At 43.7% G+C, this 23984-nt stretch overlaps 1 protein-coding gene across 4 annotated transcripts; it reads left to right on the top strand.

Annotated features, from left to right (window-relative positions):
• The first annotated feature begins 105 nt into the window (after positions 1 to 105).
• Positions 106 to 23337, top strand: LOC128084494 (uncharacterized). Of its 4 annotated transcripts, none has more exons than XM_052690598.1 (5): positions 106 to 1057; positions 3768 to 3832; positions 6770 to 6860; positions 7248 to 7342; positions 16982 to 23337. In XM_052690598.1, exon 5 carries the CDS (start codon positions 22148 to 22150, stop codon positions 23117 to 23119), a length of 972 nt encoding a protein of 323 aa, XP_052546558.1. In that variant the 5' UTR covers positions 106 to 1057; positions 3768 to 3832; positions 6770 to 6860; positions 7248 to 7342; positions 16982 to 22147; the 3' UTR covers positions 23120 to 23337. The 4 variants fall into 4 exon arrangements, 2 of the variants coding, with proteins under 2 accessions (XP_052546558.1, XP_052546559.1); XR_008208566.1 differs by lacking the exon at positions 16982 to 23337 and adding an exon at positions 11211 to 14405 and having other exon boundaries at positions 406 to 1057; XR_008208565.1 differs by lacking the exon at positions 16982 to 23337 and adding an exon at positions 14421 to 16963 and having other exon boundaries at positions 410 to 1057.
• The last annotated feature ends 647 nt before the right edge of the window (positions 23338 to 23984 follow it).

Raw genomic sequence — 23984 nt, forward strand, 5'->3', positions numbered from 1 at the left:
TGCTGCAAATAATGTCTTTGAGTTAATCCATTTGGAAGGAAACTGTCTCTCTTTTATTTCTCAAAATATATGGCTCTGATAGCAGTGGGAAAAGGGAGAATGGCTTTAAGCTAAAAGGGTGAACTTAGGCAAGATGTTAGAAGGAGGTTCTTTGCTCAGAGACTGGCAAGGCACTGGCATGGACTTCTCAGAGAAGTTGTGAATGCCCTGTCCCTGGAGGTGTTCAAGTCTAGGTTGGATGGGCCCCTGGGCAGCCTGGTCTCGTGAGTGGCAGCCCTGCTTGCAGGGGGATTGAAGTTTTATAATCTTTAGGGTCCTTTCCAACCTAAGCCTTTCCATGATTCTATGAAATATACACAGTAAACATAATTGAATTTCTCTTTACAGGGAAAAAAAAACCTTTGCACCCCTGTTCCCTCACGAGAGTCACCAGTGCCACAGTCAAAATTCTCCCACCCACTGCCACTTCTCCCTGGGCAGACCACTAACCCTGCACCTTCTCTGTTGACAAGCAGCAGGTCCAGGAACATACTTCCCCTTGCTGGCTCCCTCACCATCTGTGTCAGGAAGTTGTCTCCCACACACTCTAGGAACCTCCAGGACTGTTCCCTTTCTGCTGTATTGTGTTTCCAGCAGACGTCTGGGAAGTTGAAGTCCCCCACAAGAACAAGATTAGAGACTGCGAGACCTCATCCAGTTGTCTATAAAGTATCTTATCCACCTCTTCATCCTCGTTGGGTGGCCTGTAGCAGACTCCCACAATACTCAGTCTTACTGGCCTTCCCCTTGATGGTAACCCATAAGCTCTCAACCCTATCATCCCCGTTATTAATTCCCAAACAGTAGTGGAAATGCTAAGTCACGGCCTGAACTAGTGATCAAGCATCTGGTGAGAAGGCAGAGCCAACCCAGGGGAGCTCAGGTGCATGCAGTGTACCTGAGTGACTGGAAGGTGTGGAGTCAGGATCCACCCCTTCCCAGACCTGATTTAAGGGTTGGCAGTGAAGGTGAGGGTACCTTCTGCTGGAGGTTTCTGTCTACCTGGGGTCTTCTAAAGGTAAGCAGCTCTTTTCCTTTGTTTCTGCATCTGTGGCTGTTGCACTTGAGCTTATTCTCATTTGCTGCAACGGAAGACTTTGCCACTCTGCTCTTATTGTGGTACTTTCCATCCTGTTATAGCATTACACAGGCATTCATGTTTTTTTTCCTCAACATAGAGGGCTGCATCACTGCCTTTCCTGCCTTGCCTATCTCTTTTGAAAATTTAGTAGCCATCCATCACAGCACTCCAGCTGTTTGAGTCATCCCAGTATGTTTCTGTGATGGTGACTATATCATCATTTTCTGACCATACAGTGGCCTCAATCTCCTCCTGTTTGTTACCCATGCTGCATGCATTCGTGTAAATGCACCTCAGCTAGGCTGCATTTTTGGGTGCAAGAAACCCTCATACCCTCTTTTTGTCCATACTCAGATTTATGTTTATGGAAACAACCTCACACCAACCCTTCTGTTCTTCCTGCAAAATGGTATGTCATTCTCCTCCACCAAGACGCAAGAAATCTTGCTAGGGCATTCCTCTCCCTCACCAAACCGTTCTATGGTTCTGAACACCAATTTGCAGCCAGAATGCTTGAAGTGTGACTCTAAAGAACACTTTGTCATTCAAGAAAAACCCAGTTTGTGTCCTCAACATTGCTTAAAGTTGTGAGTGCAGTGGGCTTGGACAGGGTCAACCCCACTGCATTAGGGGATGCCTTTAAGCCACACAGTTGACACACACAGAATTTCTCCCAGTTCTTCTGAGGTGAACCAAAGAATTTTTGCTGACAGATGGGGGTACTGCCTGCTGTCCTCTCTGTTGCACTCCTGTCTCTTGTCACATCCCTGCAGATGGACACCAGTGCTCTTGCCACAGGCTACATTTGGTTTCAGTTTTCAAATTTTTTTTTTCCTTGCAAATATTAAGGCTGAAACCTCTTTCAGTAGAGCAAGCAATGTGAAACAAAACAAAAACACCTCTGAAACTACAGCTCAGTCATGTCCCAAGGCTGCAGGCACAGAGGCAGACTTATCCTCAGAGTGTGGGAACTCAGGGGGCAGAACTCAAGGCAGGGAGGTCTGCCACATGTTAAATATGTCTAATTTTCTGTAGGCTTTCACATGCAGCCTGCATGCCTTCAATTCTTTCTCAGATCTTTGCAAAATGTAATTCAGTTCTATTTACTTGTGATTCATTTGCAGTTCTTTTCGGTTCTGAATTATGAAATTATTCCTCTTAATGCTGTCAGGAAAATTAATAATATCCAAGATCTCAGATTAAAAATTAAATATGAGCGTAACATTATTTTCCTCTGATAAATATTCATGTACAGTACATACTAGTGCAGGACTTTTCCAGAAAGAAATAAAGGAAAATATGTAGGCCTCATTCTTATTTTATTACAAAGTAGAAATTACAAGAGCTTAAGGCAAGATTTATATGTGCGCGTAGACATTATTTCTGATGGTGGTGCAATTATGATTTTCAAATGCAATGGAATGGTGATTTTTGAAATATGTCAGTGTTTCTTTTCTTTCTTTTTAGTTTTTCTTTCCTTGCTTGAAAACTTTTAACAGGCAAGCTTGTAAATAACACAAATATCTGGGGTCCGGAGTAGTGCATGTACCTGCAGCCTTATGTAGGTCCTGACTCAAGAATGTCTACCTATTCAGTAAAGACTCTTCAGCTTCTTCACAAATGCTTTCTAATATTGGAAACTTAAGGAAATCAGTATTGTGAACTTTGCACTTATTTTTCTCTGCAAACACACGTTTAGTCACTATTAAGTATGTATAGTTAATTTCCTAATGCCGTAATACAAGAAAATATTCTGACTGCTTTAAGGGACCAGTGTGTTCCAACCCAGGATCATGAGGTGGCATGTGTTGGGGACCCAAAAGGCCCCTGAATGAAGAATGATCCCGGGATGGAACAAAGCATTCCAACAGTTTTAAAGGAAGTGGCTACAGCCACAAGTATCTTATTTTGTAGAGGAAGTCGATCTTGGTAGTTTATCTTGTTTTTGCAAGGACTTGCTTTGCAAGCAGGTGTTATCTCTCACACACTCTAGGAACCTCTGGGACTGTTGCCTTTCTGCTGCATTGCAGTTGCAGGAGATGTCTGGGGAGTTGAAGTCCCCCATGAGAACAAGGGGTAGAGACCATGAGACCTCACCCAACTGTCTGTAGAAACCAGATTCTTAGTTTCTGTGCTACAAATAACGTGTTTGAGTTAATCCATTTGGCAGGAAAAAGTCTGTGGTTTATTTGTCAAAATACATAGCTCTGAACTGATTTTTAAATGGATGTCTGATTTTTTTTAAATACTCATTTGAAATACTCAGTCAACGCTGTTAATCAAATTAGTGATTCAAAGTATTTTTGCGTTTTCTCTCAGATACTTAATTTTGCTTTTTAAAATCATTGCATTATATGATCATATTTTGAAAGTGCAAAGACTCAGTCAAAACTGCAGAGATGGACCTCACAGAGGAGACAATTTGATGGTATTTTTTTTTTTTTTTTAAATATATTGTTGTGTTATTTCCAGCTCCTAGCACTCTGTAGTAACCAAATGTTCTTGTTTTGTATTTTTGGGGCTGATAATAGCAGCAGCCTGCAACATTCTAGTACTGAACAAAGTGCATTTGGTGGCATGATATTTTGAGAAGCCTGCCTTGCCTCTACTTGTGTAACTCTGGATGTGTCCTTTCTGTCTCCTGCAGAAGAATTTCATTTTCCTGACCCAGTGACTTCTGTAGCATTCCTCTGAAATCTTCTCTTGCAGCGGGTAAGACTATGGTTGAGTGTGTGGTGGCTGTTCCTATATATATATATATATAGGTTATATCGATAGGTTCCTTCACTTTGGCTTCTGAATCCCTCCTCCAACAAAACAACTCTTAAGTTATTAATTTCTCATTATATTTTAGTATCTATTAATTGCTGAACAATCTGTTAGGCTTCTGAGTACTCCCATTTTCTTCTCAGACTGACAGGTGGCTATTTCTGCTGTAGGTACCGTATGAGCCGAATTCAGGTTTGTCATACATTTTGCTCAGAAACACATCGCTCTTGTTGATGCAGTTTTTGTTGTTGAAGATTTTCACTTTGAATCAAAATGCTCAGCTGTGAATGCTGCAAGCAGTTTAAAAATAGCCATGGAGCATATTGTTAAGAGAGTGCTTGGAAGCCTCAGCCAAAACCAACCATTCTTGTGAATCTGAATGTTTCCCTGTTGCTGAGGAATGCTAATTAAGCTTTCAGTGCAGACAGGAAACATATTTAGCACGAATTTTCAGTGAAAAGGAGCTGATTTCTCTTACCTTCTTCCCTCAGCAAGGAGAGGGAGCCTGTTAGTATTCTACTTTTCCCACTGGTTCTCATGTTTATTTGCCCCAGAAATAAAGAATCAAATGAAATGAGATACACTTGTATCATGATGCATTCATTCTCTTGCCTTTCCCAAGGTCTTCTGTAGTCTGCAGCAATGCCTGTGTAATTTCCAGTAAACAATGAGAAATGTTTGCAGATTCATCGCTTTTCTCCTGGGACTCTGACATATTATGGCTGGCACCAGACAACACTGGTCTTTATAAATAATGTACAAGCACATGGACACACTTTTTGAGAAGCAAGAGGTCAAACAAGGTATTACAGTGATATCCCATGGTGCGAAACTAAGTCACCTCCTTTCTCCAGTAGATGAATTGACAAGTGTGGGTCTGTAAATTGTTCCTATCACTACTAAGACTAAAAGGAAAATGTCTCAGCTTGCTCACTGCAATTCACTCTGGCTGATAGCCAGGTTCTCCACCAGTCTGTGTCGTGTTTGTGTGCCCTGTGCCATCTTAAATTCTGTAGCCTTCAAGACCTCAAAACAACTTTTCAGTTTCTCCCTAGGTGCAGATTAAATTAATCTGGAATTTAAAGGTTCAGTGCTGCTGTGGAAGAGAATGGTCCATCACTATTCTGTTAATAGGAAGCTATGACTGTATCCTGCAAGTATCATTTATTAGATACCAAATGTTCTACAGTCACTTTACTGGAAACACAGGAATTCTGGTTTCTTCTTTACTGCTTTCTCAGCCATGGTATCTTATGATTGACAGTATGTCTCCCTACCTGCCAGACAGGATGCCAGTCTGTCAGAATTGTTTCCTTTTCTGTTTATTTACTACATAGAAGAAACTGATGTAAAATGCATTTATGCAGCTTTGATCCAGGGCAAAAAAACAAAAAACTTGTTCTGACCTAAACTTTTGGAGGAGGGAAAAGCTTGGACAAATCAAAGACATAAAAAAGAATTCTCTGTAATCAAATATGGAGAACATGAAAGGTATTACAGATTATTGGCAAGGTCTTCAAATAATACAAGCAAGCAGTTCTTATGTCTTTCAACTCAATGCTACATTATGAATACCTCAGTGATGCTGGAACAAATCAAGGATTTATACTTAGTTTTGTTGAGAGAGAGAAAGAGAGAGAGAGAGAGAGGTAAGAGCTTGGGTTTGGAGAAGGACTTTCTTAAGATTGTAAGAAACCAAAATGCTCCTGTCACTTTTGAAGTGGATGACTGCAGGTGATGGTAGGGGTGTCTTGTCAGCAGCCTCAGGAAGGCAGTAGAACAAACCTGTTTGGTGTTAATTAGCATCACTCACCAGATGAAACATCATCACTATCCTGAGAAGTGCTAGAATACTGGGCACTTGCAAACCCTGGGCCTCCACTAAGAAAAATCTGGAGAGGTTTTGAGATGTGAGCACTTCTAAGCACACAAGTCCCCTGGAAATATCAACAGAGCTGTCTGAATGAAAGGGATGTTTATTGCCCTTTGCTTCTCTTGCAAGCTGATTGTTTTGGGAAATCTGTTTTTGCAAGTGTCAGGCCGACCTGTGAAGAAGCAATTCTCCTCTGGATAATTTTGGCAGAACAACCTGACCTTCAAGAAACTATGACTAAGAGTGGCCCTTTATTTTCTTGTCACCCTCACAGTATGCAATCTGTGGCTGAGTCGTATGATGAAGTAATGGAGTCCAGAGATTCACTTCTGAAAACTGCTGTCATATAATAGCAATGCCAGCACTTATGAAATCTCCAGGTGAACTAGCTCAAAGGTGGTGTTCATGACAGTAGAAGTGTAGAGTCATTTAAAAACTGATTCTATGGTAAAAGTATTTCTGGGGCTGAGATGGGGTTTGAACGCAGCTCAAGGAACGGACAGAAATTCAGGGCCAAAGAGTAAAAGGCTTCTTCCCTGCCTGCCAGGAATTTATGGCAAGCTGCAGAGTGACAAAGACTTGATGATTTTTCCAGTGAGACTTGTGGAGATGCTATTAAACAGATAGTCTGAGGGAATCGACTGGAAGGAAAAAGGACAGGGAGGAGGAAAATGATGTGATCCATGCTCAGAGGCTGCTAAAGCTTTTGAAAAGTACACATGGGTAGCCAATACAGCCTGCCAATTTTGGCTCACCAGTACTTGCTGAGATGCAATTCAACCAAAAGACTTGCAAGAGAAGGACCAATCCTTTAAAGCAAAGGTATCTTAGAGACAGCTAGTGACCTTGCATGGGACTGTAGGTTTTTCCCAGTGTGACTTTTATATAAAAAGATTCCTCCATAAAGTCAAAGGAAGCAAAGGGTTTTTGTTGTTAGATGTTTGATTCCTAAATTGACGTTCTTTTTAAAGTAGATTTGTGGAAATAATGACTGTTGTCATCAACAGGCACTCTGTATGGAGGAACTTGGCAGAGGAAAAACCCTTCAGTTCTCAGCTCTGTGAGTGGGGAAGGCGGAAGGTGTACTTGGTCAACAGGGTGAGTAGAGTTGCTACAATTCCATTTTAAATACAAATTAATAACAAAAAACAAAGGAAAGATCTATAGTTAAAAAACAAACAAACAAAAAAACCACACAAATAAATAATCCACAATGAATAGAAGGTTTTATCTATTTTGTTGGAAATGCTTTTAATTTTCTTTCTATGAGTAAGACCAATGACAAACCCAAAGTAACTGGGTTGAGGCATTGCAATTTGGTCACAGCTATACATGTCTAAATCTGGAGAAGTTTGTCTGCATCTTACATCTGCTTGAAGTTGGAATCTATTTACATTGCTTACACTGTCTATTTACACTGTTCTATCTGGGAAAAAAAGGAAGGATTAAGTGTGTGTTAATACATATCTTTTTATCTGTTTGCAGACGCTACAGCTTCCACTACCATACTTGTAGACCTAGGATCCCGAGTCTGAAACGAAGCCCTCTTCTGTAGATGTGTAGCCTCTCAAGCTTGAGTTGTGAGTACCTTTCTCAAACTTCTTGATATTTAATGTCAGTTGCTTGATTCATTGTGATGCAGAATATTTTCTCTTCATTTTTGCTGTCATTGGAAAAATGTGGGAAGAAAACTCACTAACTCCAATGTGATGCTAGAAAGCAGCATTTCCTTATTCTTGTGATATGTATTGGGCAACTTAAGAAATCAAGCGCATACGCACACAGTTCAGGTTCTGCATTTAAACAGATAAGACGTACAGGTGCAATATATTGGCATGCATATTCTTTTCCAAGAACTCATTAATACATGCTAACATCCCTCTGAGCATGTGTGGTCATGTCTATGGTGGTCATACTACCACCTCCGTCCTCCTCTTTATCTCTCCTTCAGCTTCATCATGGTATCCTTTGGCTGACCTTTTAGCTGTTTTTCCCCAATTTGGCAAATTTCCATGGCATGTTATGCCATAATGTGCAACTTTCTATCTTGGTGCACTGTAACTCAAAACAATTTATATGAAACCCAAGAAAAAGTCCTTGCACATGGTGGATGCAAAGATAAACGTAGCTTATTGTGATTTGAATGCTTCAGTGAAGAAGAGATTTGGAAAAACAAGACCGTGCACATACCAAGCAAAGCTGAACGGAAAACTTTAGAACTAGCATTCATTAATTCCTTTTTGCTAAATTAATATATTGGCCCTAAAGTTAATATATTGATCCCTGTTGCTAAGCCAACTTACATCAGCACTACAAAATATCAATAGATATGCAGATGTTGGAAATACCTTGGGAAATGTAGAGATGGGAAATTGAGTAGTATTTAACATCTTACATTCTTTTAAAAAAAGCTATAAGAATTGATAGATTTTGTCTATTGTGCTATATTCAGTTTATTATATAGCCATCATTATTGAATTATTTTGGATGTATTGATACTACTTAAAATGGTTAATGTTCTCCAAAGTGCTGTATGCATTTAGAATGATGCATGAGTAGTAAGAATAACCAGACTATATATGTCAGATAGAAATAGAGATGTAAAGAAGCTGCATGATTATTTCTTGTACCTACCTGCTCATGGTGGACATGAAGAGGGGCTCATTTCCCAGGTGTAAATATATCACTGCTTCAGTTATCCTTTATGTAAAATGACATCAATGACATATCTCATAGGGGTTCTGTAAGTCAGCAATGTTTGTGAAAACACTTTTCTATCTTGATGTGAGAGACACTTTAGAAGTGCAGTGAATTAATGTTTTTTCTCAAATGCTTTTTGAGTTCTACAGGGTCAGGGTTTTGTGGCTTGTTATCAGTATTCCACCAAGTGACTTGCTTTCTAATCTCTAGATTTGCTGTGTGGTGATCAGAGTTTAATGAAATGACTGTGATAGCCAAAGACAATTATGATAATTGAGATCTTTATGGGGAGGAAGCCCTTAGTTTGGGTTTTATGCTGGTTCACAGTGTGAACCCTTCACAGCTCAGAAAAAAGCTCATCCTGGGACATACAATGCTCTCAACTATCTGTGGTGACTAACTCTGTATACACAGTTCTGACAGAGCAAATGAGAAGAAGGGCATGATTGCTTTTGTTTCTGCAGAAGAAACTGAAGAGAATTTAAGAGAATACTTCATATTACAGTACGTAGAAATTTTGGCTTGATGCTATCTTAGCTGACTTGTAGCTACTTATCAAAGCCTGCTATTACAGCTATGCTGCAGAGCTCTCAAGATACATCCTTGCTTCTTGGCTGAGTCAAGCTTTCATGCAGATACCTATCAAAACTTTCCACTCACAAACAAAATATTGTTACTTGGTAAAGTTAAGTAAGCCAAGTCCTGATCGGGACCCATAGACTTGTGGGTGTTCAAGTTCCTCAGGTGGTCCCAAACCTAATCTTCATTTATAGGAAGCAACGTCCCTACCCCTTGATCCCCTCCTGCCAAACCAAATGCTTGAGGACTGTGTGGTGAGCAGTTGTCAGGGAGGACCTGACAAGAGGTAAAAAAGTGAAGTACCTCAGCCTTCTCCTTGTCTGTTGTTACCAGCCTGCCTGACTTTCCTTTTCTGGTTGAGGTACCTGTAAAAGCCTTCCTTGTTCTTTTTTGCAAAGTTCAGTGGTTTTCCTGACCCCATCCCTACACAGCCTAGCAGCTTCCTTATACTCTGCTCTTGGTACCTGTCCCTGTTTCCATTGCCTCTATATTTTCTTTTTACTCATCAGTTTGACCAGCAGGTCCTGGTTCAGCCATACTGGTCTCTTGCCTTCCTTTCTTGACTTGCTACACCTGGAGATGGAGAGCTCTTGTGCCCTGAAAAAAGCCTCCTTGAAGCTCTGTCAGCTCTGCTCTGTAGCCTAGTCCATGAGGGCAGTTTCCCAGGGTGTTTTGTTGACTAACTCCCTGAAGAGCTGGCAGTTAGCTTTCCTGAAGTTTTGCTTCCTAGTTTTGCTCTTGACCTGTCTCTTGTCCCTCTGGAGCATGAACTGAATCATGGCATGGTCACTACAGTCCAGGCAGCCTCCAATCCAGATGTCACCAGTCAGTTCAGCCCCCCTTGTGGGCATATTATAGTGCATATCTAAGGAACAGTAGGATTTCCTGGGGTGTGGTGTCTGGTCAGCAGCTGTTAGAGAGGAGGAGACACAGCAACAGGGCATCTTCTTGTCTCAGAATACAATAACATGCTGCTTGGAACTCTTTACATTCCTAAAAACCAGTTATTTCTTTCTTCATCTTTGCTGCTAAGCACCTCCTGAGCAATTTCTGCTGCCCTTGAATTGGATTTTTCACAATATTGCATATAAAGATATTTCAGAAATCAAGAGGGTTTGCTTTTGAAGCTAAATCATCAAAACATATCTTTTTATTCTGAATGGACCATTTGGGTGACCATTTCTATTTCAAATAAGCATGGGCAAAGCATAGACTTTTTGAGAAGTGAACTTAATAGATCCAGTTCAGAAGTGCAGCTCTCAATGCCGGTGCAGCTCTCTGCTTCAAGTGTGAGAAGAAAGCAGCGTGTGAATTGTGGGAGCTGAGAAGGAGATGCCATCTGACCTGGCCCTTTCTCCACCATTGCAGTCACCAGCATTCTTAAGAGGAATCCTGGCAAACTGGTGCAGGTACTTTTTATATCTAAATTTCAAGTCAGCAAGGTCCTGTGGCTGACAGGCAATCCTTTTGCCTTTCTGTTTGGTTCTTCTGCTTTAGCTATTGTCATGTTCTGAGGCTGCTTTTTTTTTTTTTTTTTTTTTTTTTTTTTTTTTTTTTTTAAATAAAAAAACCCAAAACAATTCAAACAGGCTGGGCACTGGCACACAGACAATTGTCAGCATGCTTGTACAGAATTAATGTTGATATTCTCTTCATTGTGCTCAGGTTGTCCGGAAGAACTCAGGAGCAAATTACAGTCTGGATTACTGTTAGATGATGGAGCAGACAGTCTCTACTGAAACTTTTTTTTTTTTTTTCCTCATTTACTTGTGCTGCATTGCAGATACCTGTTCAGTCATGCCTGGTGCTGAGATTAAATGGCTCCAGCAGTGAGGATGCCAGTGACTGGAATTTGATTGCAAAGGCTTGCACTTGTACATCAGCAGAGTGGTTGATTGTAACCCAGCTGCTGTTGCAAGTGAATTGCACCTTGCATGGGACACGTACCTAGGCCTCAGTCTAGTCCACAGCAGGGAAGCCACCATTTCATGTGATGCTGGTAGCAGTCCCAGCACCACAGCAGAAACTGCATGGAGATCTTGGGGGCAGTTTTAAGACAAATTGGAAGTGCAGCGTGAAAGCACTCTTTTCAGCCACATATTCTGCATTGTGGATTTGTGAATTTATGAAGTTTCATCTCCAAGACTAGCAATATCGATTCCTTTACAGGCTGACTGGGTGTCCACCACCCTTAAATGGATCCAGGCACTGTGAAGGTAGGCTTGGTGTAAAGTTGTCCCTTCACACCCATTTTCAGGTTTATTTGGACACTGCAGGAAAACTCTGAGTGTTTTTAAAGAGGGAAATTAAATCTGCACCTTATGGAGATAAGATCATTCATCCATGTTTCCTACAGTTCACAATTTTCACACCTGGAAGTCCCCTGTCCACATTTATCCCATTTAAGTAACAGGGCAAGACCACTCCACGTTTTGTTGTACCTTTTAATGAAGGAGGTTATTTCAGAAGAAGCTTAATGAGATGTGTAGAACTGCAGTCTGAAAAATAAGCTGATGGCATGAGGAAGACTGAAGAGCCTTCCCAGCTACCAGTTCTTACATCTACTTGTCCTTTATGTGCATCAACGATGTTCACCCACAAGTTGAGGATTCATTTTGCAGAGGTGACTTGCATCACGTCCCAGTGCCAAATAGCAGAAGCACGGATGTAAATCCTTTCTGCATGAACTGCAACATCACAAGTTGACATAGGCAACACACTATGGATGGAGAGTACCCTGTTTTCTTTCAGTCTGCCCTTTTTATGATAAACAAAATATGTGGTGAATTTCAGCTTTGCTGCATGCTCCATGCAGGAGACACTGAGATACACAGTGAACTCCCCCGTGGACTTGATAGCATTTTAAAAATGCATTGCCCAACCTGTAGGCTGATACTACTGCGCATAGATGCAGACAGTACAAGCCCATGTGTCACTACATGTTTTCTTCAGATAGAGCTCTAAAAGTAAAGCAGTATCTCATGCTATCTATGTTAGAGTTATTGGGGAGGCAGTAGATGTAAAGACAGATTATGAAGACGGGGAGGGTTCTAGCGAATCTTGGAGCGCTGTAGATGCCCACTTAATCTTTTTAACCTTAGCCAAAATAAGTTTGTCTTTGGTTTTATCTTTTCAGTTTCCAATCTCAGGCCATTGTCACCAAAAGGATGACTGTATAGTAGTCTGTGTATATATTTTGTGACTCGCTCGCTTGATAGTACCAACTTCATCCACTCTGCTCAGAGCATGTTTAGAAGTTTCTATGGCAGTGCAAAGTGGGAGGTAACCAATGGGAGAAACAGCAAACGGAAGTGCACAGGAAGTTGAAAATGCCAGAATTGGGCTGTCCCATGTTACTTCAGCTTAGGTGTTCCCTCTTATTATCTTGTCAATGTTCTGAAAGCCTATCATGACAGGCTGTAGTCTCTACACCACTTCATTTGTAAGTGCTTCTGCTGAGAGTGTCATGAGAGAAAAGATAATGCCAGGTGTGCAGTAATTTTATTGAGGATAACCAACGTCGCAGTAAGAGTGGGGTTAAGGGCTGCTGATCATCCACAGAGGTCATCAAATGAGCCTTTTGCATCACGTGTTCATAATCTTGAGTTATTTGCTCTGAGTGAATTATCCAGTGAATTACAGCCTTGACTAATTTGAGAACGGGTCCTAATTTCCACAGATTCATCACACACATAGATGAATTGCAGGGTACACTATCAAGAGGGTATTATGCGTGTGGTAAAAATGCACTGGTGCATTGCCACCTACAATTTATAGATGGTCTGTGAGCTTTTGCCTTTTATTCTTATGCTCCAGGGAGTCTGTTCATGAGAGTTTCAAACTGTGATCAAACTTTTAATTGAAAGTGATGGGCCAGAATGCTACTCACCATGCTTTGGGGAGTCCTGGCAATATTGCTGTCCACAGGGCAGCTACTCAAACTCAAGGTGATTTCAGCAAGCTCCCTGATCCCATCTTGTCCTGTTCACTCATGGTGAGTCTCGCTCTATAACTGCAGTGTGGAGTTGCCAAAACAAGATAAAGAGAAACCCAAAGCGAAGTTAATACATCCCTCGCTGTAGCAGAAACAAGACGCAGATCATCTCCCCTCTTCTTTCCTGAAGGAAGCAAAAACCCAAGGCTGTGATTCTTGGCTGAAAACGGACTGCCTTCAATGTATGCTGTGTGCCAGCTGGGAGCTTGGCTCTGAATTTGACAGTTCCAGCTCTTTCTCTGAAGAAAGCTGCTGCTTCTGTCTCGCATGAACTCTGCATTATATTCAGTGTATGTAAAAACAACCATAACGTAACCAGTGACCTTGACCATAGCATCAGCTAAAGGAGAAGCAAAGAACTCCCTATGGTATGCAGTATCATTTATCAAGGCATATTTCTATTGACCATACTCCCTCTAAGGAAAATATCTTTCCTTAAAGAAAAAGATCTCAGACTATATTACTGAAACTTTGGGAAAAGTTTGTGTATGTCTTAGCAGTGGAGGATCAGAAGTTTTAAATCAGCTAAAAAAGTCTTCTACTATCTATCTCCCCTCTAATCTCAAAGCCGTTGTCCCAGTGGTGACATAGATCTATGGCATACTCTCTTCCCTTCCCAAATGCTGCAGTCCCTCCCCACTTCATCCAGGAGTGTGCTAATGCTGTGCTCTGCAGCACCCCTGAATTCTGCGAAGTGGCAGTCATGCATCCAACATCATGGGATCTTGTTCTCATGTAAGCCTGTGATGTTTGTCTGGTTTCATTCGCTGTTTTGCCTCAGTGGATGAATAAGCAAATTGTGAAACTCTTCTTTATAATTCCTAATGGCATAAAAGTATGTATATTTTATGTTAGGTAGATAAAGTTTTACATATACTTACAGAGAAGTTGGCAGGGAGAGAGAGGTTAATTATCCATGAATATTGTTAGATTTCTTGTCTTTTATGGACACTGCCTTTTCATGTATGGAGCACACTTCCTTTCCCAGTTACCATTTTCCCATTTTTCTCTGTCTTCTTTTAAAAGAGAAAGTGGCAATTAATGATCTTCTGTCATTTCCTTGCTCTGTTTTTGCAGCTACCATTTCCCTTTGCTGCCCTTATTCTTTCATTTAAGCTCTGCACAGATGATTTGTCACTTCCTAAACTCAAGAAATATCTGCACAATATAGCAGATTAGCTCCTGAGCCAAGCTTAATTTAATCCAATGGGAAATTTTGGTGGAGTTTAGAACAGCTCCTAAACATCCCTTGTATAAAGGTTCTCCCCAGTCAGAGAGCCTTCATGCTCTTCAAGTATTGGTTTTCCTTTCTTCAGAGCACCTTCATAAAACTGAAGTCTCTGGACAACGTGCCTGTGTCAACAGCAGGCTGTATTTTCTTACAGCATATTATGATGATGGCATTATGATGATGGCTTTATACTCCAGAAAAATGGAGGATGCTTAAGGATCTGCAGTGCACTTGTTAACAATGGAAGTTCTGAAGCTCTGGATTTCTGCGTTCAGCTCAGCATCTCAAGGAAATTGCTCAGATTCCTATTTATCTCAGTTTACCCATTTGAATCCAGGGCACAGTGTCTTTGTGAAGTGTAAATGATGCATGTTTTTGGAATGCTTGAAACAAAAGATTATGTAATGTGGGGAAAAAAAAAAACAAAAAACACGAGCTGTTGAGGAAGAAAAGAAAAAATCTACAGCATTCTCATAGGCCTGGTGAACAAAAACAAAAAAGGATTTGCTAAATACAGGCTTAAAGCAAAACTTGAAAATGTGCTTTTACTCTTGGTTTGGGATTTCATAACAAACATACCAGGATCATAATTTCAAAGAAAGTAGGTAATGAATGAGAATCTTATCCATACTCTAATCATGCCTCATGTACATAAATTAGACATGTCTCTCCCAAAGAGCAGATGCAATCTCACTTGAAATGTATTGTGAAGAAATGTCCTTAGGGGCCAAAGCACTGTGTCCTCAGTAAAGTATGGGCCCATAAAAAATACTGCAGATGAAAACTACTGTGTAGCTGGGGTGCACCTAGTCCTGTGCATCCTGTAAGGATGTTGTGTTAGGAACCTGTGGGTGCGGAGTTCATTGATCCAACAAGCAGGATGCTGGGCTGCAGAGAAACCTCAGCACACAGAAAACCATGATATTATTTCAACCATTGCTACTGCATGACAAATATATTCACCTTATAACTATGCCACATTCCACTAAATTACATGCTCTGTGGTTTGCTGTGATTGTATGATGGCATCACTCCCTATAACCACAAACCACAGTGAACTGACGTTGTTTCCGTGATTTCACTGGTTTTGTCTTAACCATATCCTTTGGCCCTTCTGCCACTTTCACCATAGGAAATGCTAAGCTGGAACACCGTAGAGCACTTCTACAAACTCTTATTTTCCAGCTCCTTTAAATGCACAGGCCTATAGCACTTCTGTTTAGTGTAAACCTCCTTCTCGTGGTGAATGCAGCTTAAACATCTTCATCCTGCCCCATTGGATGCCAGGTCTTGATGGGGAGGATGTTGGGCAGATGGCCAAGTTGTGAGCAGGGAATCAGCCTGAGTTGTCTTAGAGCGATGCTGGGCATTGACACATGAGCTCTGCTGTCTCAGGAGTGCATTTCCCTGAGCCATCCCAGTACCTGCTGCCTGTCCTCTTCATTAGGCACATGGTGCACAGCCACTAACATTGGCACTGACTGAAACCAGCTTAGGTTTGTGGGGATTTAGCAGACCAGCTCTTGGCAGAGCTTTTCCTAGAGGAAGCAGAACAGCCTCGATCAGTGTGGTTCATTCTTGAGGGCTGTGCTCTGCAGTGAAGCTGAAATTGCCTGGATTCCCTTCATGGCACAGCCTGTCTGGAAGAAAGGGAAATTTGAATGTTGCTTCTGTTGGCAGGAATAACACAAGGTCTCATTGCAAGGTTGGAAATACATTGACACGTCTTAGTTAGATCTATTCCATGGAAGAACAGTGAACTTCAGTTTCAAGTGCCATTTCCTATTACATTTAGATAGCACTGAGGTGGTTTCTAAATGGTGGAGGAATGGGCTAAATGGAGATATGGTGAATCAGGGGGGTGATTTGTTCCAGGAAGCAGTGGGATCGCTCGCTTCATTAGTTTCCATGCTACCCAACTGCTCTATTTCAATATATTAGAGCACTTTCATGGCCGAGCTGAGCACGGTGGTGCATAGTGCACTCATGCCGTACAGATAGTTCCACATATATCTCCTGCCAGGGAGGCAGTAAACAAAGGCTGTGAATATCTGCACTCAGCTGCAGTAGCTCTGCGCCTCCATTATAATTTGTGACCAACATAACAAGATATGCTGTATACTAATGCTGGGTCATATATTTGGCTGTATATATCTCGGGCATCCTCCGAGATATTGCATACACACAGGTGCACATGCGCACACTCTTGATTTGCTCCTTCTCTGTGAGGCTGGACAAAGAGATGTGAGGCACATAAATCTTCTTATTCCAAGAATCTCCTAACATAAAGAAATTCTTACCTAGAAGCAAACTTGTATAGAGTGGTTTTCAAGGCAACAGACTTTGTGTTCCAAGTAGATAAATAATGCACAGGCCAGATGCTTATTTGACCTTCCTCTGTTTGCAAGTTTAATTAAAAAGAAGCAGAAAAATCACGGTGTAGTCTTCTCCACTTTTTCCCCAGAACTTAGCAGACTACTCAAGAAGAAATGTAGACTTTTTATTTCAACCGGTCCAAATTTCAGAGTTTCTTTAATTTCAAAGAAAAATCATCTCTCTTCAGCCCTGTTGATTCTCATGAAAGACATTACTAAATACTGAATTGTTACTGTCAGCACTTACCTTCCAGGAATTTACCAGTACCTGTTTTTGTGTACTTATTACCAAATAAACAAGATCTACCCATTTTTTGTTTTAAATTTAGTGATTTCCCAGCTGTAGAAAAGCTAATGAATGCCATCTCTGCACCATCAGTGGGACAGGACTCTGTTGGGAAAGGAAGAAGTTGAAGTTGACATCCCTTCTGCCTCTCTACCAGCAAAAGCAGGCTGCAGCTGCATGGCCTCTTAACCTCATAATTTTTGGAAGTTCAGCAGTCATTTGGTAAACAAAGGCAGGAGGAAACCTTGAGCTGCTATAAACCAGTGCACCTCTGCTGTCAGAAATGAACCTTGCCAGACTACTCCATCAAAGGACCTGACCTAAAGTAATGGGAATTTGCTACTGGAATATAAGTCAAACATTTGAGGACTGTATTCCTTCTCCTGAAAACTTGCATCCAGTTCGGTGTTCCTCCAGAGAGCATTTGCAAAGACTGTTTTTTCATTTAGTTTGAGATCAGGTAGACAGGAAAAAAATCAGCAGAGCTGGCAAGGAAAGGCAGTACTGAGAGGAAAGGAAAACACTTTAGCTCTGAGGTTGCCTTCAGCTGGCAGAAAGAATGGAAGGAGTCTGTCAAGTGAGTGACTGGAGCCAAGGTGTTTTGTTTCATTTCTGTGGGTTTTTTTAATTGTTGGCACCACTACTGTTAGTGATACAGAGTCTCAGTAAGGCAGCTGAAGCAGCCCTTTTGCCATGGAGGTGGGGAGAGCCTGCAGAAGCCACAGGCAGAAACCCAGGGTCCAGCCCCAGAGCAGGAGGTGCAGAGCTGCTGCACATAGGCTCCTGTCACGAAGCATGCAGCAGCTTTGGGAGCTTCTAACACTTGGCTTTGCACAGTCCCTTTGCTAAGCCGTGATTTGCTGTTTCTTGTTTCTGCCCTTTTGTGTCCAAATACAAATGTATTTGTCCTGGCCAACATATCTGTGGAGCAGAGCCTCCTGCCCAGTGGCATGGGCTGTTACAAAAGCAGTGTGCATCAATCACACTGTGCACACCTATTTGGGATGCACACAAATTCAACATTGTTTCTGTTTTTTGCATAAGAAGGCAATTCAGAGGGGACTCTGTTTACAAGACACTGATTGGTTTTACTTTACATACCAAAGAAGCACAAATTGTATAAATGTAGCATGTGAAGAGCTTTGAATCTTATATTTGAAGATAATTTGTGTTGACTACACTTGGCACTAAGGAGGAGGCATGGCAAAGAAATGTACAGAGTATACCGAGAGCTTTTGTCATATTTCCAAGGGGAAAGTGAAAGCACAGCATGACTTGCATTGCCAAGCTTAAGATTGCCACCTAGTTTTCATGAGATTGCTCTAGGCTTGATAAATCCCATTTTAAAATTGGCATTTCTAGAATAAACAGTTCTTCACACTTTATTCCTAGGATCATTGTCATTATCTCTGATTACTTTTATTTGACAAAGTGTCAGTTTTATATCATGAAGATACAGCAACAAATTGGATTGAAACATAATGATAGTGCAATTTTGAGTAGGACTCCCTTGATGGTTGGACCAGATGATGTTAGAGATCTTTTCCAACCTTAACAATTCTACGATTCCTTAACCTAACCTCAGAAATCCAAAAATTGGATGTCTAGTCTTGGTCTGGGCTCTATTTGTAGTCAGCAAAGGGAAATGGGCTTCTAGAAAATGATTCATCCTGTCCAAAATTAGATGTCTGAGACTGACTGGATTGTTTTCCCACCAGAGGTATTTTTCTGTATCCACAGACTAGAGGGGAAACCTATATAAATAATTTGGACAGATTATCTGTCTTTAGGTGGCTACATATCTGTGAAAAACGTGTTGAACATTTGGTTACTTCCTTGTAGCTTCTTCAGTGCTATGGACCAACCTAAACTTACAATAAGGTTGTAGTATAATTGACAACAATAGATGAAGTAATTTATTTCTCCAGGGGAAGAAGAAATACAAAAGAATGTGGTATCTGTATGCACTACAGCATAGTTTCTCTCTACTGACAAATGTGTGTTTGATGAAAACAAAACTGAATCATATTGAAAGGTGAGACGGGCCCCATAAGTGAAAGTAAAAAGGCAAGAAGCCTCAAAAAATCATGTATTATAAGTTACAGAACTGAGACTATGTGGAGACAACTGCATTGTAAGCTGTCAAAATAAACAAGTTGTAAAGCTAAAGATACAACCTAGTTGTGCAGCATTCACATCCCTGTTCCCCAGTCAGTACAAATAGATGCAGTTTAACCAATGGATCTGTGCCCATTCGCTTCTATCTACAGCGTGGCATCCATCTGTGTGCCCTAACCCTCTCTTCCATGTTCAGATAGTATGTGGGCCTCCACGTAATCCCTCTGATTATACCAGAACGGAGTACGTAACAGAGAAATGGATAGTAAGGAAATAAAGCATGCATGTCGGAATCCCTTAAAGTGCAATGTTCATCATCCTTCCTGAATGAACATGTGAAAGAAAAACAAAATTTTATAAAGTACGTTTTCATCAGCTGTGGGAGGCAACAGTGGCTTTTGCTGGAGTGAAGCAGCACTCAGGAGATACTCAACCCCACAGTCATAGGTCACACTGGCAGAACTCAGCACACAGACTGTTTGCTTTGTTTTCCAGAGTTGGTGTTCGGGGTGGTGTCAGAACTTCTACATTTTTGTTTCCATCATTAACCATGTCAGACTTCCTCCCCAAGAAAATTCAGTTTTAGGAGAATGGTGACTTCATCACAGAAAAAATCCCTCTGGCTTTAGGAATGCAACCTTTATTCTGAAGTGAAAGCAGTCCAGAATACTGTGTCGGCACAGATTTATTTTGGTTAGCACCCCGTACAGAAAAGCTGTGCACTATGTAGGCCTATACTGATTACAGAAAACCCTGAGCTGAAACTCCCTCAATCCTGTGGATGAAAATGACCTATCCTTTTGCTGCCCTCTTTCTTCAACTTGCAAGCATATCACCTGCACGTAGTAGTTTAGTGACTTCCTCTTTGACCAACGATGTTGATACTTGGAAATGAGGTGGCAAATTTGTACTCAGATTATTTGGGAAAGAATCAGAGTAGTCAAAACATCTTGAATCTCTACTCTTACTAGATGCCAATCTATTTAAATATTATAAAATGTTTAAAATTTAAATTATATTAAAATTTTAAATCATTATTTAATTTAAAATTCCCTCTGTAGTTGCTTATAGTCATGGTGTTCCAAATTCCTTCTCCAAAGAGTTGAGCCCTTATGCTTCCCTCAAATCATGGAGGTTCACAAGACTTTGGTCTCCTCTGGCCAGAGGGCATGACTTGCTTTGCCCTCAGATTTTTTACTAATTCCAGCATCTCAGCCCTGTTTGTCAATGACTGTACAAAGAATCAAGAACATTAAATATTAGGCAATGCTCACCACATTCCCTGAATCCCTAAAAAGCAGCAGTACATTGCAGTAATGGGAGGGGAGCAGAAAGAGGACAAAAATGGGTCTTCTTGCTTATGGAGAAGCATTGCTACTGGCATTGATGCTTGGACCAGCCGCAGTGAAGAAAAAGCCTGTTTCTCATTGGTAACTGCTTCTCACTGCCAACTGCCTTCATAAGGTACTGCCAAGGGTTTCCTAAGTCCAGTTTCTGGGGATGGCCAAGAAGGGCCAGAATGTCACCACAGGATGGTGGGGTAAGGAGGAACAAGGGCAAGAACAGCATCCCCCTGGGCAGGTGAGAAACATAAGGGAGGCAGAAATTCAAAACCTGTCACCTGGAGCCATGGACGTGCTGCAAAGCAGAGGCATGCTGGGCCAGATGTGGCCTTTGCACCAGTGGAGACTGTGAAAAACCCACACTGAGCTGGCAAGCAGGAGATGGCCTTAAGCATGGCCCTACCATCGCTATGTCCAACACAACCACAGTTCCTTTTCTGCGTAGTGCTTACCTGGCTGGATACACCCAGGCTGAACTGGTGCTGGGGTGCTTCATCCTAAATGGAGGAGAAGGGGGGGACTCTGCACTGATTCCTGGTGAACTCAGCCCTTGGAGATGGTTCCTAGCACTCAGAAGGGATGGAGCACAACCTATGCAAATCTGGAACAGGCCAGGTGCAGGGTGATAAGGTGCATGACAAGAGTCACAGTGCCATGGAACTGAGGGATTTTGGCAGCTGGAGGGACTGAGGAAACATCTCCAGCCCTGCATGACTTCTACAAACTGACCCATAAATGATCACCCTGTCCAGGGTCTGAGAATGCCCCAACCACAGCACAGTCCTGAAACACCATGGCAGCCACAAAAGGCCGTACGACACATGTCACGGGGCAAATGTCCCATTTTGATTTGAAAACACCTCCCACAATAATGTAGAGGCTGTGTGCAGCCCGTAATGCAGAAGCTGGAGGGCATGTCACACGTGGATGGAGGACGGGCTCTTCTCCAAGGCTGGGGACAACCCTGCTCCTCGTACTGACCCTCCATCCCTCCAAATACATGATATCCCACCAAACCCAGCAATCTCCAGCTGTGGCCTCCACAGAGCAGAGCAGAGGGGCAGGATAACCGCCCTTCATCTATTGGCTGCACCTGGCCTCATGAAGCCCAGGACACCATTCACCAAGGCAGCCTGGACGGCTTGCTGCTTCAGCCAGGTGTCCAGCAGGACTCCTAGGTCCGCTCCAGCTGGCTAACCCCAGCTGTCATACGATACAGGGATGTTCCCCCCAGGTGCAGAAATTTGCCCTTTCCCACTCTGAAGCCCGTGGGGTCCATATCTGGGATACAACAAAGCCAGCAGTGTCATGGCACCAGGAAAAAAGGGAGAAAGCATCGAGGATGAGGAAGCAACAACGGCTGTGCCGTTGGCAACACCAACACGTATTTTTGCAGGTTTTTTTTCTAGTTTATTTGCATGGTGGAATTGGACACTGATGACAAGGGTCCACTGGGGCCGGCGTGTGTCCCAGCTGCTGCCCGGCCCCAGTCTCATCAGCTCGGCCGCTGTTCTATTGCTGCCGGCTGGGTGGCCTCTTCTTTGGTGATGTTGAGGCCTGGCAGTCGCTGGCCTTCCTCTTCGGGGCTCGCCGGGACTCCTGAGGAAGGCTGTGGCCAGAGGGCCCTGCCACAGGCTGCCCTGGCTCCTCATGGGGCACTGCCTGCTCCACGGTGACCTCCTGTGCCCCAGCAGCAGGGGTGACGTTGAGGCCCAGCAAGCGCTGAGCCTCCCTGCCGTACTTCTGCACGGTGAAGGCGATGAACTGCCTTACGAAGTTGCCTGTGTGGCCGTGCAGGTGGAGGTCCAGCCTCTCCATCAGGACGTCCTGCTCCAAGCCGACGAGGAGCAGGGCCGAGATGACGCTGTTGGCCAGCGCTTCTGCCTGTGGCTCCTCGGTGCCCAGGATGCGGCGCAGCTTCCGCTGCAGCCAGGAGCGCAGGGGCCGCAGCAGGGCCGGGTTCTCCCGGAAGATGGAAGCCCAGGTGTCACGGGAGAGGCCGCCCGCGGAACGCCTGGGCACTGCAGGCCATGGCCAGGCTGCCCGGGGGCCTGCGGGGCGTCGGGTGGCAACGGATGCCACTGGAGCCGGTCTGAGGACCAGCTCCTCGTACTTGCTGTCCGCTGGCGTGCTGTGGATGATGGACTGCACGCCCTGTTTGCAAAGCGGACACTGGGGCCTGGTGCTCGTCCACCGCTGGATGCAGGGAAAGCAGAACTGGTGGCAGCACGGCATGGCGTACGCCGCGCTGTCCCAGTTGTCCAGGCACACGGGGCAGCGGGTGTCTAATGCTGCCTCCATGCTTCCGCCTCTTGCGGTGGGCTCGGGGGAGCGGGAGATGGCAACGCGCTCCCCGGCACTGGCGCTGCAGCAGCAGGTGTCACGCTGGAAGAGGACAAGAGGACAAGAGACGTTAGTCACACACCTGGGAAGCGCTGGGAAGGCTCCCTCAAGGTGCCCCCCTGCCCTGCGCCGCCAGTCCCCGTGCCGCCTACCTGTGCCGCTGCACGCGCCTCTCTGGGATGTCCCGTCTGCCTGCTCCCAGCAGGGTCGGGGTAAAGAACAAGTGGCTCTGAGACGGCCGCTGAGAGCTGCGCTAGCAGCACCCAGAGCACGTTCCAGCACCAAAGCTCGCCCTGTCCACACTCCGGTCCTCGCACGCACGCACGCTCGCTCGCTCGGTCGGAGGCCAGGCACGAACTGCTGGGCTGAGCCGCTGCACCCACCTTAAAGCATCCGTGCACTATGGAGTCACAATCCGTTGCCTGGAGACGTCTCCAAGCACGGCTTGGCCAAGCCGCTGGGCGTCGCCTTCACTCCACCTTCACTTGGGGACATGGCTGCCCATCCCACAGTGATGCCACAGTGCATCGCCGGCTCATCACAATGTGCCGTCCTCACCTGCAGCACGTGCCCCAGCGCCGGCACAAGTTTCACAGGTTTCTGGGCTTTTCCCAGTGCCACTGCCCGCTCCATTCCCCACGCACACCTCGTGTGCTTGGCGTCAGTGGTTCACACCAATCACCGGGGCCTTGGCCACATCTTCCCACGGGCCCCATCAGGTCTCTCTGGCCATGGCACGCAGCCCCAGGCATGTACTGCAAGAAGGAGAACTTGTATTCAATAAAAGTTCATGTTTCTCTCTGACAAGGGGTCTTGATGATCTCAGAGGTCTTTTCCAACCTTCCTGATTCTATGACTCCATTGTTCTTAGGCTGCAGGAGGAAGTGCTGCAGACTCTCCCTATGCTCCAGCTCTGCTGGCCAGCCCTCTGGGACCTGCAGGTTCTTCCCAAGGGATGTCAAAACCCAGAGCACTGTCCAGTGGATTTTCTCCCCCTTGCAGAGCAATCAAGCCATCGAGCTGTCTCCAGCTGCAAGCCTTGGCCATCCATTCATACAAGGGCTTGCAATAGTTGGCACCCGGTTGGCTTGGCCTTATCAAGGTTTGTCCTTAAGAACTTCTTTACGGTGAGGGTGACAGAGCACTGAAACAGGTGCCCAACAACAGGGAGGTTGTGGAGTCTCCTTCTCTGGAGATATTCGAGACCCGCCTGGCCACCTACTTCTACAGCCTGATGTAGGAAACCTGCTTTG

Source organism: Tympanuchus pallidicinctus, unplaced genomic scaffold (assembly GCF_026119805.1).
Source record: "Tympanuchus pallidicinctus isolate F22 unplaced genomic scaffold, pur_lepc_1.0 scaffold27, whole genome shotgun sequence".
Taxonomy (NCBI): domain Eukaryota; kingdom Metazoa; phylum Chordata; class Aves; order Galliformes; family Phasianidae; genus Tympanuchus; species Tympanuchus pallidicinctus.

Excerpts from the sequence above, each read along its gene's own strand:
- LOC128084494 (XM_052690598.1), top strand. The coding sequence starts at position 22,148 with ATGAACTGCCTTACGAAGTTGCCTGTGTGGCCGTGCAGGTGGAGGTCC.